General features: G+C 38.0%; 1 protein-coding gene across 1 annotated transcript in view; it reads right to left on the reverse strand.

Moving 5' to 3' along the window:
- Positions 1 to 2,368: 2,368 nt before the first annotated feature.
- The window catches only part of ZNF277 (zinc finger protein 277), a 57,707-nt gene continuing 44,979 nt past the window's right edge, over positions 2,369 to 15,096 (reverse strand). The window contains exons 7-12 of the mRNA XM_035320935.1: positions 14,254 to 14,386; positions 7,581 to 7,648; positions 6,349 to 6,445; positions 4,689 to 4,731; positions 3,741 to 3,915; positions 2,369 to 2,715 (exon numbers count right to left, since the gene is read on the reverse strand). Of these exons, the coding sequence (XP_035176826.1) occupies positions 2,523 to 2,715; positions 3,741 to 3,915; positions 4,689 to 4,731; positions 6,349 to 6,445; positions 7,581 to 7,648; positions 14,254 to 14,386 (709 nt within the window). The 3' untranslated portion in view covers positions 2,369 to 2,522. The remainder of the gene's footprint in view (positions 2,716 to 3,740; positions 3,916 to 4,688; positions 4,732 to 6,348; positions 6,446 to 7,580; positions 7,649 to 14,253; positions 14,387 to 15,096) is intronic.

Genomic DNA, 15,096 nt, shown 5'->3' on the forward strand with positions numbered 1-15,096 from the left:
GAGGACAAGTATTCCCTGGAAAAACCAAGCCTATTATACAAAGACAGCATGCTCAAGCAAAATCTCTAGAAGCATCATTGTGCTTAAATGACGATGCTTAATTTTTACTCTAGAAATTGTACCCCAACTTTCTCTCTGAACTTACGGAGACTTTAATCCTACTTTGTTGCCTGCTGTGCATACTTTAAGTAACAAGGTCAACTCTAATTTGATTCCATGTACCCTGTATTTTCAGTGAATTGGTACACTGTTGATAATTTTTTCCTAAGTACCTTTTCTTCTCTACTCAAGTCAAGCAGACCATGCTGTTTCTGAAAATCCTCTTACGATACTCTCTTAATTCTACACTGAAAAATTCCAGTTTCAGATTCCTGTTAGCACCAGGAACAACAGCCATCTCATATTGCTGATATTAACATTCTTGATTTCATTTTTTAGGGTTTTGAGTGACTCAGCATGACATTCCTTTTGATTAGGAAACATCTTGCTATTTCACTTTATGATATAACAATAAAATTTTATCTTTCCCCTTAATGTGCCCTTCTGAGACTGGCTTGCCGTAAAACTCATCCGTGTGCTGCTGATTTACCCACAGTTCCCTTGCTGATTTCTTCCACTGCTCATCAACACGCTTATTATTAATGTAAACCCTACCAACTCTTACTCCCATCTCAGCTGTAGAATCTGATGAAAAAGCAAAGGCTGGGATCAATTTCTAATTTAGGGAGAAAAGTAGATGCTTGGGAAGAAAACTACATAAAATGAAAAAAAAAATCAATAGCAACAGCCAGTTACTGCACAAAATTAAATACATTTCAAATGCAAGAAGTACAAACTATAGTTTATTTAAGATGGTCATATGTTGCAGTTCAAAGAAAAAAATAAATACATTTTTGAAGCAGCTTATTCAAAGCCAATGCAGATATATGAGTACATCTGCCCCTTTCCTTTGTCTGTATTCTCAGTACCTGCTGAACCACTTTTATCCCATTTCCACCTGACAGAGAGAGAAATTGCTTCTGTGTCTGTTTCACTGTGCAGTTAGGGGGCTGCTCTGCCTTCCTCAGTACACTTTCAGCATCCTGCTGTTGTAACCTATCTCTAGAGAACCTGGGCCCCAGAGCAGAAAGGAAAGGGGAAGCAAAGAGAGGTGCTACTGCGTGATGGGTAATGCCAGGAGAAACCAAGTTCAATACAAATTAGAAGAAATTGATGCAAATATACTGCATGGTGAATTAGGCTGGATATAGAAGCTTAGCAGAACATGTGTAAAAATTGAGCTTTAGCTCCTGCTCCTAGGGACTGGTATCTAATTCTTAATCACCATATAACGACAAATGTAACTCTTATTGACAGCAATCTATTTCACACAAATGGACCTGTGCAAAGACAAAGCTATGGCTTTGAATCTTTTCAGGCAGGGAAGGGCACTGAGCCAAGTCTCCCAAACTTTGGGCAGGTGCTTTAACACTGAGCTAAAGAAGAAAGAGGAACAGGTTACCTTTTGAAAGCTGTTACACAAAGCCAAACCTGAACTCTAGAACTACCATAAATAAAATTTCAGAGGAGAAAGAGGCAAGAATACCTAGTTTTGATCATCCTAGCAGGACTTACGGTTATGAGCTGCTTTGCCCTCTCAACACTATGGTGCTTCTGGACATGGTGAAGACCTATCACCTATTACGTGGGGAACTTTTAAGTTCCATATTATAGTAAAAATGGTAACTTCCATGGACAACTGAGTAGAAAGTTTGAGGATTTAATTTGGACTCACATGCTTGCAATCCCCTAAGTCATTTACTTCATATCTCCGTTCACGACCATACAATAAGGCTATTTTAAATTCTGTGGATTTTTGATGCAACCAAGATTGCAATTGTCCTATACATTTTGAGGCTTCATATTGACAGCACTCCATGCAGTCAGATACCTATGAGCCATGCAGAACTTTACTGATGTTTCAGAGACAGTTTTCAGAACAGGCACTCTGGTATTTTGATAATGAATAATAGAAATATACAGTTCCATATTCACTTTGAAGAAATCTAAAAATAGCAAAATTTGCTTTATGTAACAGACCAAAAGTGAAATTCAGGTTCTTTTCCATATGCTCTCTAAGAACAGTAACGCATAGCAATTTTACTCATTGGCTCATACATAAAGACATACTGTTTCAATTTTTCATGCTTTTCATGAGATGACCTTAAAGTAGAACTCTGATTTTGGTATATTCAGAAAAAAAAAAAAAAAAGAAGAAAAATCCTATTTTTCTATTTTTGAATAATACCATCAGTATTCTAAGAACCAAGCAGAAAATCCAGCACTTAGTCTTAAAATAAAGCTGTAACTTAAAGGAAGATAAACAAAAAACTTTGCACATAAATTTTATTTAGCATTCCCATTCATGTAATATTTGCCCAGTGACAACATTAATGAGGTGAACTGTAGTCCAATATGAGCGGAAGAATGTGTTTTTTGTCTTTCAGGAGAAACACTCAAAGGTCAGCAACTGTAATTCAAGGTCAATTTTTCTCCTGACTGTTGTTCTCTTCACACAGTAGCTGGTTTAAAACACTGCTCTGTTTGAGAGCTTTTAGATTGGATATATCTTCACTTACAACGGGGACATCTTCACTTTGATCCTCAGTTACCAGATCTTCACCGTCTGACAGTGTACACAGCAGTGTATCATTTTCATAGGTAGGAAAATAATACCTGGAAGCAACAAGATTTAACAGGATAAAATATTACTAGACAGTCACATACTTTGTTTTAAAAAGGCTGTGCTTATTTTATGAGATTAAATTCATAAAACGGAAAAATGAAAAAGTTCAGTTTTCTGCAATGAGTAATCAGCATGCTCAAAAAATCAACTGACATGTACACCTTGGAAGAGTCACACAGAAGAGGCAGTAATAGAAAAGCCTTCCTCCGTTTCTTCCCCTGCCTGTTCTCACAACTGAGGCCACGGATCCAGATCTGTCCCATAACAAATGCTCAACCGTTTTTTTTAAGTGAGAACATTCCCTGTGCTCTACCATCTATGCCATCATCCCCTAGACCTACAGAACCTACTTGCAATCTGAATCAGTGCTATGTTACACTCTCTCCATTTGCTCTGGGAAAAACCATGAATAAAGACCCATCTCATTTTGATGCCTAAATTTAGGTAGGTATTATACATATATCTACATTAGATGTGCAAAAGCAGGGGTTTCATTTGTTTCCAGAAACATACATTCACTGCCTCTTACTAGCAATGAAATATGTGCCAGATGCCCATCCTAGGCAGGAATTGCATCTTTGTAGAGAGCTAATGGCTCAAAGACCTTGTATCTAGAAGTTGAAACATTCGAGATGCCGCCTTAGTGCACAGATTCAATCTTTGTTCCACCAGGAGAAAGTGCTCAGAGCTCAACACTTGTACTTTTCACAAACACACGCAAAAGACAACTTTAAAATAAGGTCTCTACCATACTAACTTGACAGTGCCGACACAGCTTATGGTGACACTGCATCCAGGATGCAACGAGAAGAGCAGTATCCCGTGTTCATTTTAGCTTCAGATAGTACAGCGATTTCTGAGTAGTTCTGAGACCACTTATTATTTTATTTGTGCTAGTAGAGTTGAGGAGCTCTGGGCACTGCAGCACTGGCAAAAACCAGACCTTTCAACTTCTTGCTTTACAGACATTAACAGACAGCAGTATAAATGCTGGAAAAAATATATTTGTCCTTACTGTGGTTGGTCCCATGTAGACCTGGCTGGCAGGAATGTGATGTGTTTTGTCTCTTCCATATGACTTATCAATCCTCCTTTAGACTGAAATTTTTCCTGGCAGTTGTAACAACGACAATGATGGATTTCCCTCCTTATGAAGTTCACTAGCTTTACTTGCTGATAAAAGTTCAGACCTAGGAGAGAGAGTAGCAAACAAGCACTTGAGGAATATAAAACTTAATTTACAAATGGTTTCCTAGATTAAGCATGAAGGTTGATAAAGGTTACTGAAGACCAGCACTGCCTGAATGCTGTAACTTAGCAAACTAATCGAGCAAATGTTTCTTCCCATCTACTGGGGAACTGGTCCTTCTTCTGCAGTAAAAATTACAAACATTTTGCTTCAACCTCAGTTTAGAGGAGAAAGGAAACATTGGGCAAACACATCTTAGACCACAGCATTCTCAGTTGCAAGCAAGTCTTAACAGGCATAACAATAATAATCCTAATAATAATAGTAATACTTATTCCAGGGCTCCACCAGCCAGATGTGGGACTCATAGAGCAGCTATTTGTAGAGGCCACTCTGTGAAAGAATCCAATGGTTCTAAAGAAAATAGCACACATCCTTGGCAGTAACAACTCTGCTGAGGAAAGAAGCAGGGAAATTGCAGATAACAAAAGCTTCTGGTCTATATATTTTTTTTTAAAATCTGACTTAATTTTTCTAATGAATTAAAATCTTGAGGGGCATGCAGAAAGCAAGGGGCTGACACAGGTACGAGCACCCCAGAAAAATAAAATGTTCTCGGTTGTTTTTTATAAGCTGGCAGAAAGAGTTTCCATAATGGAAAAGTTAGATGTCCAAACAAAAACCACATTGATACAATTGTTTTCCAGTATTCTTATAATGTGGCTTTTGCCACACTAGCAGCAAATGCTGACAATTACAGCATCTCTTACTCACCATGTTCTGACTTTATTTTAAGGAAGTCAAATCCATGTGATTTCTAAAGGGAAAAAAAAAAAAAAAGGAAAGGAAAAATTCTCATTCCCAATACTTGTACTAGTCCATGCTAAAAAGCTCAGCTTTTCAGATAGACACAGACATACAGACATGCAAACACTAACGTATGGAATAACGCCCAGAAGTTATTTCATCAGAAACTTTCATATTCTTTTAAACTGCAACTCTCCTATTAATTAGTTTATTAAAACTGAAACGCAGATGTTTACCATCAATTTTTTTAAATCATCAAGAAGCTTTATTATTAAAAATGCTAATATTTTATTGTATGTACAAGTCTGTACACTCAAAAGTAATAGCTATATATACTATTCATGTAAAACTTGATTCTACTGAATATCGTAGAGGGCAGATGCTAGAGATGCAGTGCCTTCGTTGTGCACTAAAAAAGGCATTCCAGTTGAGCAGCTGATTTGATCTTAAGCAAGATGCTACAGTCCTACTTCCGAATTCCAAAGTGCTGAAAGAGCTGATACTTAAAACAAGTATATCTGGCTTACAGAGCAACGTTTTGGCAGTGGGGAGGGGGCTGCAGCTGGGATGGCTGCTGTGAGAGGAGACCAGGACCTGTCCCTTGTCAGATCAGAGCCAGCTCCAAATGGCTCCAAAAGGGACCCGCCGCTGGCCAAAGCTGAGCCAGTGAGTGACGCTGGTTGGGCCTCTGGGAGAGCGGATTGAAGAAAGGGGGAAAAAACTGCTGTTACACATCAGCTGGGAGAGAAGGGTGAGAAAATGTGAGAGAAGCAGCCCTGCAGCCCCCAAGGCCAGTGCAGCAGGAGGGCAGGAGGTGCTCCAGGCACACAGCAGCAGTTCCCCTGCAGCCTGTGGAGAGGCCCCTGGTGCAGCAGGCTGTCCCCCTGCAGCCCATGGGTCCCACATGGAGCAGATCTCCATGCTGCAGCCCGTGGAGGAGCCCCCGCTGGAGCAGGTGGATGTGGCCTGGAGGAGGCTGCGGAGAGCCATGGAGAGCCCCCGCAGGAGCAGGCCCTGGGCCGGAGCTGCAGCCCGTGGAGAGGAGCCCACGCAGGAGCAGGGGGTCTGGGGGGAGCTGCTGCCCGTGGGGGACCCGTGCTGGAGCAGTTTGCTCCTGGGGGATGGACCCCGTGGTACGGAGCCATGTGGGAGCAGTTGTTGAAGAGCTGCTGTCTATGGGTAGCCCCCGCAGGCTCAGTTCGGGCAGGATGGCATCCCGTGGGAGGGACCCCATGGGGAGCAGGGGCAGAGAGGGACTGGGAAGGAGCGGAGGAGGTGAAGCATCAGGGACTGACCGCAGCCTCCATTCCCCTGTTCTCTCGGGGGAGGAGGTGGAAGATGGCAGTTGGTGGGGTGAGGGGAGGTGCTTTTAGATTGCTTTTCGTTCTCAATGCCCGATTCTGTTATTAGTTGGCATTAAGTTACATTCATCTCCCTATGCTGAGTTTGTTTTGCCATGACGATAATTGCTGAATAACCTCCCTGTCCTTATCTTAACTCATGAGCCTTCTCTTTACATCATATTTTCTCCCCCTCTTTTATTTTTTTTCTTTGAGGACGGGAGTGAAAGAGCAGTGTGGTGGAGCTAAGCTGCCCATCAGCGTAAAACCACCACCACCAGTCTTACCTGCATGTGAAGATACAGTTTTCCAGTGGTGTCTGCTTGTTGTTCACAGAACAGGCAAACTACACACACAGGATGCTCTTCCCAGTCAGACCAGTCTCTTATGATTAAGAGTCAAAAATATTCATTTAGTTGTGGAAAAGAGTAGAGATAATTTTTGAAAGAGCACTTCAGCTTCTGCTCTTACAGTACCAGAAATAAATTCAGAGAAACTGAATACTTTAAAGGGGTGGAAGAGAATGTAGATTTGTAGCTGAATTATGTGATTAGAAACTGGTTTACCGTCTAAAAAAATAGAAATTCAAGAATAACTGAGCAGTTACTGCTGAGTAATTCCTGTGCAGGTAGGCAGTAAGTCATACTTGAATATGCCTGCACTGCTAACTAACAGGATCTTAACTTCAGTTTCTATCCAGTTTGACAAGTTATAAAAAAAATTGCTTTCAGTATTTATTTTTATAAGATCTTTCAATTTTTTCTAATCTTGCAATACACCAACCACAGACACAAACATCACACAGAGTTCACTACAAGTGTTACTTATCAAATATTATTCTAGGAAGAAACACTCATTTATGCAACATTTAGATGTGCACATAGAGAATAAATACTAACATTTATCCATTTAGTTCCACCACACTGCTTAGAAATAGCAGTATTATTGCACCCAGTTTTTAATCAAGTAAAGTTAAGCTTAAGTCACAGGCAGAACCAGATAGGTAGTGGAGGTCCAGTAGTGAGCAGAAGCCCTGGAGTCAAGAATAACAGACAGAAGCAGATGTTGCCCTCATACAGCACCACTGAAGTTTCCTTCAAAATTCTGCTTTAATGTCTGGCTGTTAACCTTTTTATCAGACTTTTTCATACAACTTATTTTTTATGCTGACATTTTGGATGGTTACTCTAGATCTGAAATGTGAGTAAATGCAGTTCAACCATTTTTAAACACAAAAGTAAAAAAAAAAAAGTCCACATCATTATAAACCATAAAGACTGTTGTTTGAACTATATGAAAAACAAAAACAAAAACAAACTTAGGTTTGTGGTTGAAATATGAAATTTATAGTTCTCATTGTGGAGAAATATCTTTGATGAGAACAATTTGAAGTTGATTTGACTGGCTTAAATGAATTTTAACTGTGTACTAACTATGCACAGCATTTTCCCTGTAACTACTTTCAACAGTAATGTTCTTTCAAGTCTTTATTATGTGTACATACTTAACTCTTACTTACTCTTCCAGGTTATCTAGTAATTCCCGATCATCCTCTGACTGCACTTCCTCCCAGGACTTTCCAAATTCCTGGTGAAAAAGAAAAAAAAGAAAAAAATTTTCTGATTCATATCACATTTTATATATCAAATGAAAGAATATTTGGGAAGTCATAATCAACACCTTATTTTGGATCGTTCTGGTATTTCTGTGAGTTAAAGGCAGTCATACAGCATTGCCTTAGTAATGACTTTTAAAATAACAATACATTTATCTTTTAATGGGCTCCCCACACTAGATCTGGAAGAAAATGATTTGGCACAGAGCTCTCAGGAAGAGCATTCAAGCTCTGTGTAAAACTAGTGTTGCAACACTACCAAGAAATTGCCAAGGTGGGGATGTTTGATCACTGGTTTGTGTTTGCCAGCACACTTGCTCAATCCAATCTGCCCACCTTCTTCTTCATGCAGCATATGCTTATTAAACAATGCAGCCAGTCAGTGCTTGTATCTCACACAAGGTTATGCTGGTAAAAAGGCGTAGCACAAACCTAGCCACAGAGTACTACAGAGAAGCAGCATGAGCCGAGGCACAGACTAGAATATAGTTTCTCTTCCACCCTCTGCTCAGAGCTGAATGTAAGCACACCTATTCATGATGTTCTGTTCTTCCTTTTACCCTCTGTATTGTTTATTTATACCTTAAAGATCTTCAGCACAAAGCCTATCACAATACTTTTGTGCAGTGTTCAGCACAATGGCAGGCACTCTCGGCATGACTGTGATATAAATAACAGACAATAAAAAGCTGAAGCACTCTACTGAAATTCCAGCAGTGATCTTTAGCTAGTGTTTTTCTTTCCTGCGACAGGTTCTTCCTGCCTTTAAAAATAAACCAGGGCCAACTAACCAGTAATTGAAATAGAATTTTTGAACTCATGCTTTTGATGGCTGGGAAGCATTCACAAAGATCATAGTTGATGATCTTGCCCCCAGTGAAAAAAGCCAATGAACAAAAAGGTCATTCTTTCGTTTATTTCATTCAAGTACTTCCTCTAATAAATATATTTAATAACATCCTTAGTAACAAGTGTTAATATTGTCGTTATGGCTGTTTGGAAAAAGAATTTAAAGATACACACCATTTAACAACTTAATGAGAACTTTCAAAGCTGTTACTGTCTATCAGGTAAATGATACACAAATATCTCTAGACAGCTCTAAACATAATGCCATTAAAGATTACAGAATGAAAATTCAGTAATTAATTCAGGAATGCGACATGGTAGTGTGCAAACTCTCTGAGTTACAAGGGAGACTCATTAATGTCACCATTACTGTGAGATAACATGAAGCCATTAACACGTCTCACCACATGTTCTCACAGCTGCACACAAGTTTCCTCTAGCTTCTACTGTTAACACCTTAATGAGAGGATACCAGCTCACAACCACTGCAAAATGAAGACGGATGCTAACAGTTTTTCCCCCTAGCAACCTGGAGCGTATGTTCACAAAAGTGCTTGTTCAAAACAGCAGACAATATTGAGCTTCAACTTTTATTTGAAGGGGAAAAGGGATAGGTAACAGCTATGCACAAGCTTTGTTATTGTTGCTGTTTCTTTATGGTATTTCTGCGAAGAAGGCAGTGAAGGATCTTGCAAGAAGTAAGCTTCTCTCGTCTATATGTATTCCGAGAAAGAAACACAAAAGCTAATAGGGTCTTGTACCACCGGAAAATTCCAAGGTAACTGGCTAACTGGGGAAATGATGATGAAAGTGTCAAAAGCCTGAAGCCGAGCAACTGGGTGGGACAGAGTTCTTCGAAAGATTTTTGAAACTCTATCAATTTTGTCTTAAAAAAAAAAAAACAACCACAGAAAAAAAGCAAAAAACATTACAGCTTGTTAAGTGTCTGGGACCAAGGGTGGCTTTGTTATACATTCAAGTTCCTTTGCTCTTTCATCTGGGATAGAAGAACTCACAGTAAACATCTCTAGAGATTCGTAAGAAATCCTTAACAAAACCACAGAAAAAACTAGACTTGACATTCATTGTTAATAGTTTACACAGTAGAAAATGCATGAGTAAAGGAACTGCAGGATTTGATATATACCTAAGAAAAAACAACTGGTTTTAAAATACTCGCTGCATATCTCATGGAGAGGAAAACTCTCTAGAAGAGTGAGGAGAGCAGGAAAATATGCATGGTTTGATGATTTTCTCTTCTAAAAAAAAGTCTAAATGCACAGAGATGAATTGCCTCACCAACAATTAATCTCCTCACCTTGAGCACAGCTTTAAAGGTTTTGTAGGGAAAAGGCCTGCATACTTCACTGGGGCAACATACCCCACCGTGAGAAGTGGTGAGATGGGAGAAACTAGACACAGGCAGCTGCTATCTCAAGTGTTTTTCCCAAAAGAGCAATTCCTGAACTACATGCAAATAGTATTCCTGGACTGTGGAGCTCAGAAACTCCAAACAGCTGCTGATTTTCCTGCAAATTTCCCCTTGGCCTTCTTCTCACATGCCTTACTATGATCATCTGATTTGTTTCATATTGCTGCAGAACTTAGTGATGCTTTTTCATGTAGAAGAGATGCTTCTACCCCAAAATTAATGAACAGACATTGGATTCATTTTAAAATGAAGTGTTTCCCCACTTGGAACCTGATCTCTCCTTGAAGAGAAACGAACATACCAATTTTATTAAGACTTGAACTACCACCACCAGCTGAAGGAGTGTTTCCCTTTACTATTTTATAAACTAGGCACTACTTAAGTCAGAGCAGGCTAAATATAAAGAGTAACCCCTATAGATTCCCTTCCCTCCTCAGCAACAGTGAATAATGATGATTTAGAGCTTGGCAATAAGAAGAAAACAGCTTTTCATCTTTGAGGAAAAGAAAAATTTTATAATAAGTGATAGGTAGCATTTTTAGCTGTCTAGCTTAGTCATAAGCACATTCATTACGGTGATGTTAAATTACTACTGATACATGACATTGGTCAACTTGAAAACGAACATCATCACTTCCTACAATGGATACTCCATACTGAAAGTGCAGCTGGTAACCATCTTGCGAACAAAGGCAGGCCCTCTCAGTCTGGGTCGAGCTCAGTTCCCTGGGAACAAGAGTTTTATGACTACTTTCTGTTCTTTTATGACCTCCAGTAGGTATCACAGACTACAAAGTTCATCCCTCTCCATTTTTACTTGACCCTTGGTACAAGATGAGTCATGGAGACATAAGCTTACAAAGGCACAGAAATAAGAAAATTAGGTTGGAAGGTGTTTTTTTTTTGGTTTGGTTTGGTTTTTAGAATAGAAAAGTAAGGTAACCTACATATATATCTTGGATGCACTACTGCTCAGTTCTTCGTCCTCTACCCGTCGGTCTTTTTCAATTTATAGTTCAACTGTTTTGGAATAGGATTGGTATCATCTTCCATACTTACACAATACTGACAGAAGATCTCCAAATCCACAGTGGAAGTGACCCTACTGCCTTTCAAGTCATTTGCATAACTGGAAAACTCCCATTCTAATTCTATGTAACTACCAAGTTATAAACTTTTGATACTTGCTTATGAAAGAAATCTGTTATACACGCACGTGACAAACAAAGCTTCCATTCCTTCTAAAGATCATACGTAATGCTGTATCTTAACATTAACCTGTGAGCAACAGGACACATGAATAATATGGGGGTACACTAATCAAACAAAGCAGCTTGTGGGTTGTGACACACAGTTGTGAAAAGTTTTAGAATACCAAAACATTTACAAAACAATTTGCACTATTATTCATTGCGAAGCCAAACTGAAAACTTAGAGGGAATTATCAACACACAAACAGAAAATGTACCTTATGTTATGAAAGCAGATTCTTAAAACTGCAGTAAAAATACAAGGGAAGCCAAAAGCAGAATGGAGGGAGAGGAAGAAGGAAGCAAGGCCTACTGCTCTAAATGAAGTCGATGGGAACTTTGCCATCAACTTAAAAACACAAGTAAGAACTGGCCAGAAGATCATAAGGCAATTCAGCAGGCATTTGCAGGACATCTGAACAAAAAGCTTTTAAAACCTCTCAGTAAAAAAAAGTCACAAAATAAAGGAAACTGCCAGCTCCAGCTTAAAAAGTCTGTTTTACACAGGGCTTGGTGAAGATACTATGTAACAGGAAAAAACAGACAGTAACATAAATACAACTTGGCTTTAAAGAAGGTGTCTGTAAGATGGCTGTACTAAAGAACTATCCATTTATATAGCTAAGGATCTACCTGCTGACAGACAAGCTTTACGATGCACATCCTAAAAGTAAGGAGGGTAATACTGTGATGATACTGATGTTCATCATTAGAAACCTACTTTGACAGTCTCTTTTTGATGAAAACAAACTTGAGCAAACTTGGAATATGGAAATATCTTTTTTACATTCTCAAATTCAAACTTTTCTGTGAAAACATATGAAAAATAGATAAATTCTAAGCCTACATCTTTAGGTCAAGATGAATCGACTAGTATATATCCAAACAGTGTATCTGTCAATTCAAATAAAATATTCAGCTCATGTCTGTAGCTGTGAAATTGTGTAATTCCCCTGGAAATTTAGAGCAATAGAAAGAACAGATCTTTAAGACTCCTTGAGAAGTCAGTAAAGCTTGACACTACCAAAGAAAATCCTCTAGTAAACTGTGAAGGGCTGAGGGAGAGGAAGTAAAACCACTGCTTCAAGTCATTACAGCAAGTATACCTTGCATAACATCTAGAATTCACTGAATATAAATTCAGTTTTTAAAAAGTCTTATGACATTAACATAATCGACTGTAGACGACATATGTGCAGTAGAGAATAATGTTATTTCTTGTTTGTATATAAAGGCTATTCTACAGAACCCCCAGTGAACAAATTAAAGTTCTTCCCTGTAATCTCTTTTCCTCCTTTGTGAAAAAGAGTTTACCAAAAGCTATTTTGAGAGCATATACTTTCTGCTACACCGGAACTAAGATTTTTATGTTAACGAAAAATTAATCCCACGTGAGTGTGCAAATACACATTGTATAGTGAACTATTCTGTAAGGGCTTAAGTTTTTAGTCTGTTTTATTAAAAAAAAAAAAAAAAAAAAAAGCTTTACTTAAAAGAAGAAATGTTGTAAGTGCCAATATAGCTACACTTTGAGCTTGCATGCTCCATGGCCATGCCTACAGCACTACCCAGACAACACCTGGACGTGGCTCTGGAAGTGTACAGGCCACAGATCATTTCCAGTAGACGGAATGGACAAGGCCACAACTTGGAAGGAAAAGAGGTTAGCTATGTGAGCACTAGCCTTGCTGTTGTATTTACTCTGGCCTGTTCTGCCTGTAACATGACATAGCCCCTGTGTCTTCACTGATGTTATGATTTCCCTGCATGTCACTAAGATTTCATGTCCCTAAGATTTTCCCTGATTTCTTTCATCTGGCTCAATTTCTTGACCAAAGCCAGGACAAATGCAAAGATGAACATCAAATGCAAATTCGAGACGGAAGGGAATTTAAAGAGAATGACAAGTTCTGAATGAAAATATAAGATTACCTACAAGACTAATAGAGAGGAAAAAAATCACAACAAAACAACAAAACAAAACATTAAAATCTAAAAACACCGACAACAGTTACAAAATTAAATTCAAATCTGCTAACTTGCACGGAAGAAGTGAATGCTAAGTTCTGTTGGGAAGCTGAGAACAACCAACATGCAAAACTTCACAACTTCTTCCTCACAATGCAGAAAGTATAGATCAGTTTTAAAGCAGTGGTATTTAAATATATAGCAAAGAAAATAAAGGTGTCAGATCGCTGATATTTGGAAGGAAGGCATACAGGATCACAGAGGGAATTCACTCCACCCAGGGTAGAAGGGACTTTGAGGAGCCTTAAACGTCCATTTTTTTGTTCTGAAGATTGGAGTAAAACCCAGGGAAAGAGATTAAATGGAAAGAGTGGGTAAAACATACAAAAGTGCCTGAAAAATTTGTTTATAACCTGGATATTAACAAATGCCAGAGGCACAGAGACTAGTTCAGGTGAAATACAGTTATTTCTGGGAGAGAGTGTAGAAGCTTTTAAAGCAGCTCTTACATTCAAGAGTTGAAGACACAAGTGAAAATTTGTTACACACACATCATACATACTCTCAAAGATCTGAGATAAAAAATATTAATACCTAACAACATACACCTACCTGGAGGCTAAAAGCAAACACTTACTTTTTCTTTCATCTATGTATCTTTCATTTTCCTCCTCTTTGCATTTAGTTTATACTTTGAAGAGCACTTCCAGCCTAAGGTTTGTAGAAAACAAGCTCAAAACCAATAGCATTCAAGTTAAATCTACATTTATTTCATTACTTTATCTCATTTTCCCTTCTGGTTATTAAAGCAGAGACTGAGCACTAATGACATGATGATTAGCATCTCTTCAAGCTGCATTCTTGCATCGCTCAAAATCAAATCTCAGCAACAAATGTTTACTATTCCATACTTTAATAATTATCCAGAATATCATACCATAAATGAGCATATTTCTTAAGAGTCCTTCACTTGATTTTTGACCTTTGTACTAATTGCTGGTTTGGAATTACTCACTTTTAACAAGATATTGTCTGCATCACTCTAGTTGATTTACGATTTATTCATAGAACCTCTTACCAAGTAATTAATGATATAAAATCTGTCATATTCTTTGTTTTTGGCATTGATTCTGCGATGCTGCTTCTTTCTCATATGATCTTTAAGTGTGTTTTTGTCTCTGAAGAATTTTTCACAGTATAAACACTGCAAACTAGGATGAAAAGGTAAACAGGTCAATATGTTAAAACAAAAATAGTGCAAGATAATATACTTAAATAAGCTGGAGATATATAAAGTAAGATTAATTCTAAGTACATGAAAGTGAACCAAATGAAAAGGAAAATCAATTTATTTGAAAAAAAAAAAAAACCTTAGATCATAGTACAGTCAATCAAACACTGAGATAACCAGACACCTAATAAAAACTACATACGAAAAATATAGATAATAAAATTTACTGTTTGCCGCAGAAGTAAAATGGGAGAAAAGTTTGCTTCACCAAAATTGTCCTATCAGGACATGGGAGGGATGCTGATTGGTAAGCAATTGAATTCTTAACTCAGCATGCACTTATACAGTAATCTAATCAATGAATAACTGTTCCATTGTAATTTAGAGAGAAACAAACAAACAAACCCTGAATGTGCTACATATCTTTAAAAACATTTTAAACAAGCTAAACAGAAGAGCTTTATACTTCTAACTTAACAGGGAGGTTTAATAAAAGTTTACCAGTGTGATCAATGGGGCTTGTAATTCTGAGAAATCAAATTTATTAAATCAATTCACACCATATATATATGTTTCTATTTTTATTTATACATTTATGTTTATAAATTACTCAAGAAGCTGACAACATTCATTAACAAATGGGAATTTTACCACAGTACCTCCTCCAGAGCAATTCAAACAAAAGAGAAG

Source organism: Oxyura jamaicensis, chromosome 1, assembly GCF_011077185.1.
Source record: "Oxyura jamaicensis isolate SHBP4307 breed ruddy duck chromosome 1, BPBGC_Ojam_1.0, whole genome shotgun sequence".
Classification (NCBI taxonomy): Eukaryota; Metazoa; Chordata; class Aves; order Anseriformes; family Anatidae; genus Oxyura; species Oxyura jamaicensis.